General features: G+C 44.7%; 1 protein-coding gene across 1 annotated transcript; it reads left to right on the forward strand.

Moving 5' to 3' along the window:
* The first annotated feature begins 790 nt into the window (after positions 1-790).
* Positions 791-1627, forward strand: LOC107039390 (achaete-scute complex protein T3-like). Its single transcript, XM_015258970.1, has one exon. The coding sequence runs from the start codon at positions 791-793 to the stop codon at positions 1625-1627; it is 837 nt and encodes a 278-aa protein (XP_015114456.1).
* The last annotated feature ends 1281 nt before the right edge of the window (positions 1628-2908 follow it).

Here is a 2908-nt window from a genome sequence, read left to right on the forward strand (position 1 = left end):
CACAGCGTGATGAAAATAGAATTTACAGGGAGAATTGTGCGATGCGATGAAATATCTATGAATGAATGCATCCAAACATCTCAACAACCTGTCAGATCCACTCTCTCAATTGCTAAAACAACAAATGATTGAAGTCAACATCTTCGTAAAATACAATTTCAATAAAAAAAAACAATGAAAAAAGACGAAAATTTAGTTGAAAAGATGAGAATCTCGATTCCTCTAGTAGGGCCTCTGTGCTTCCATCTCCTGCCGAAACCCATAAGAAAAGTAAGAAAGAGTGAGAAGATGGTGCCGCAGTAGGGGCAAAGAAGAGAAATATAGTACAGAGAAGCGATATGAGGAAAGAGGGGGATGTGCCACAGGGTTTTTCTCCTCTTTCTCTCTTCAGCCCGTACTTTGCGGAGGGACGGAGGGGGTACCAGAGGGTTTAGGGCCCCGATGGAGTATGGGACCCCATGGTGGGGATGCGGCGCGTGCCCGTCTGGCTTATATAAGGCCCCGTACCCTCCTCAGCAAGGCATTTCGGGAGCCACAACCGTACAGTGAGCATCGAGGGTGCACAAACCACAGGTTTTGGTTCCTCAATATTTCAAAACAAACGCGATCTGTTGAGTTTTATTTAAATCGTACAGTTTACAAACGTAACAGTCGTACTATCATCATCTAAACGGTTAAAGCTTCTCGCTTGTGAATTAAATCGTCATTGAAGTTTTCAATTTCAATCGACCATCGTTCGATCATCGCGTGTATCAGGATTCGCGGGTTGATAGGACGAGACAACTGTGTGATGACCTTAGTGGGAACAAACGACGAGAACACATTACCAATGATGTTGGGCGTGCAGCAGCATCACCACCACAGTGGTTTACACACGAACAATATCAACAACAATGGAAACATGAATGTCCAGCGGGGCAATGTGATTGTCTCGACTGGTGGTGTTACGAGTAACGATCTCAAGATGCAGAATTGCAAGAGGAGCAAAATATACCAGACAACACCCTACGGAACAGTGCCACATCAGCCGGCCTCAGTGGCGCGGAGAAATGCACGTGAGAGAAATCGTGTTAAACAAGTAAACAATGGATTTGCAACACTTCGTCAGCACATACCCCAGAGTGTGGCGCAAGCACTGGGCGGTAATACAGCGGGTACACACGGTGGATCGAGAGCTGGTTCGAAAAAATTATCCAAGGTTGAGACGCTGAAGATGGCTGTTGAGTACATCAGGAGTCTTCAGCGCTTGTTGGACGACGACAGCTCCGAGACAAGCAGTGCACCGTCAACATCGCCATCGCCAGTATCATCCACCTGTGGCTCGACATCGAGAATTGATATGCACACGAACGACTTGCATTCACCACATGTTACGGATATACATCGACAGCATCTTAGGCAGAATCCGAGCCCGTCGTCCTTCGTACCACCGCCGTGCTCCGAGGCATCCAGTTCACCGACCCCGAGCTTCATCTCCGAAACATCCTCCGGTGGTAGTCAGGGATATGGCAGTGCATCAACAGCGTTATATCCACCGCACAACGATAGCTACGATAATTATGGTCCAATGAGTCCTGAGGACGAGGAGTTACTTGATGTCATCACCTGGTGGCAGCAGAGCCAATGAGGACTGAATATCCACGTTCCGCCGAGCGTCGTCAATGATTCTCAAGGTTTGTAACAATTTTCATCAATGTTGCTCGGTTTATTTGACAAAATCGGTGGGTAAATTCGGAAAAAAATCGTATAATGGTGCAAATCGGGAGTTACCCCTGCGTTTTGTGCGTAAGAAGCTTGAAAGAAATTTCTTTGGCCAGAATTTGTGACCTTGGCGTAGAGCACAATGGATCCAGTGAGGGACCCCTCGTTGAAAAATATATATCCCCATCGGGGTTCCTCCATGGCCATTCAAATCGCAGACTCCATTCAGTATTAAACCTCCTCTCCTTCTCGCGATTGAACCCTCGGGATTATTCGCTTTTGTTGGGCGTTCTTTCATTTAACAAGCTCGGCCTCTCGTTTCTTCAGCTTCATTATTTGTTTATTATTTTTTCGGCTAACGAGAAAATTGAATCATTCGTTTTTCGTAATCGCGTCAATAATAATTTCCGTAATTTCACAATTAATTAATTCCGCACGTTTCGGTGTTCCTCAAATTTTTGTTCATCAAATTCGTTAATTATGTTCATAATTTAATGTTCCATCGTACTTTTTATGCAACAAGTATTCTTGCACTGCTTCTCGACACACATCAGCAGAAAAAAAATAAAAATCCCGAGGACAATTTCGTCTCACGCGGTGCGTTTAACCTGAATGCGTCTTTCAGGATATACCAGTCGTCCCCTCCCTTCTTTGTCGGTTTTTGAACCGGTATACACAATTCCTTCTTCTCATTTTTCCCCTCTCTCCCTTCTCCGCCGAAAAAAAACCCGCCCTTACCTGAGAAATCATCCCCTCGTGTATTTTTTCATTCCATTCCCTTTTTTTCCGTCTCTCTTCACATTCATACCTGCAAGAACTGATATACGAGGCATTGAACCCCGGTGAAACGCGTTCCACCGAATCTTCGGTGAATTAAATCCATCCGTAGATGAATAATGGGACATTTCTTTGCTTCGAGAAACTTGGCCATCACGCACAAGCGTGATCAATTTGATCAATAGATGTATTAACCTTTTCCGTTACTTTTGCCTGATTGCAGAATTATTTATTCGAGAGATGTCACTGAGGAAGCAAATCCAGGTGGACGTTAAACAAAATTCATTCGGGCTGTTCCATCAACTGTGATCTAGTCATGTACACTCTGTACAACAACCTCTATGTGCTTAACAAGAAGATGAGAATAAAAAATGAGGGAGACGATGCGAGGTGCTTCGATGCCCCGCTGAGAAGATACCTTCCAACATTC

The sequence above is a fragment of the Diachasma alloeum genome, unplaced genomic scaffold, assembly GCF_001412515.2.
Source record: "Diachasma alloeum isolate Michigan unplaced genomic scaffold, Dall2.0 Dall_scaffold_00299, whole genome shotgun sequence".
In the NCBI taxonomy this organism is placed as follows: domain Eukaryota; kingdom Metazoa; phylum Arthropoda; class Insecta; order Hymenoptera; family Braconidae; genus Diachasma; species Diachasma alloeum.

Bases quoted from the DNA above. Each gene is read 5' to 3' on its own strand.
- LOC107039390 (XM_015258970.1), top strand. From the start codon at position 791: ATGACCTTAGTGGGAACAAACGACGAGAACACATTACCAATGATGTTG.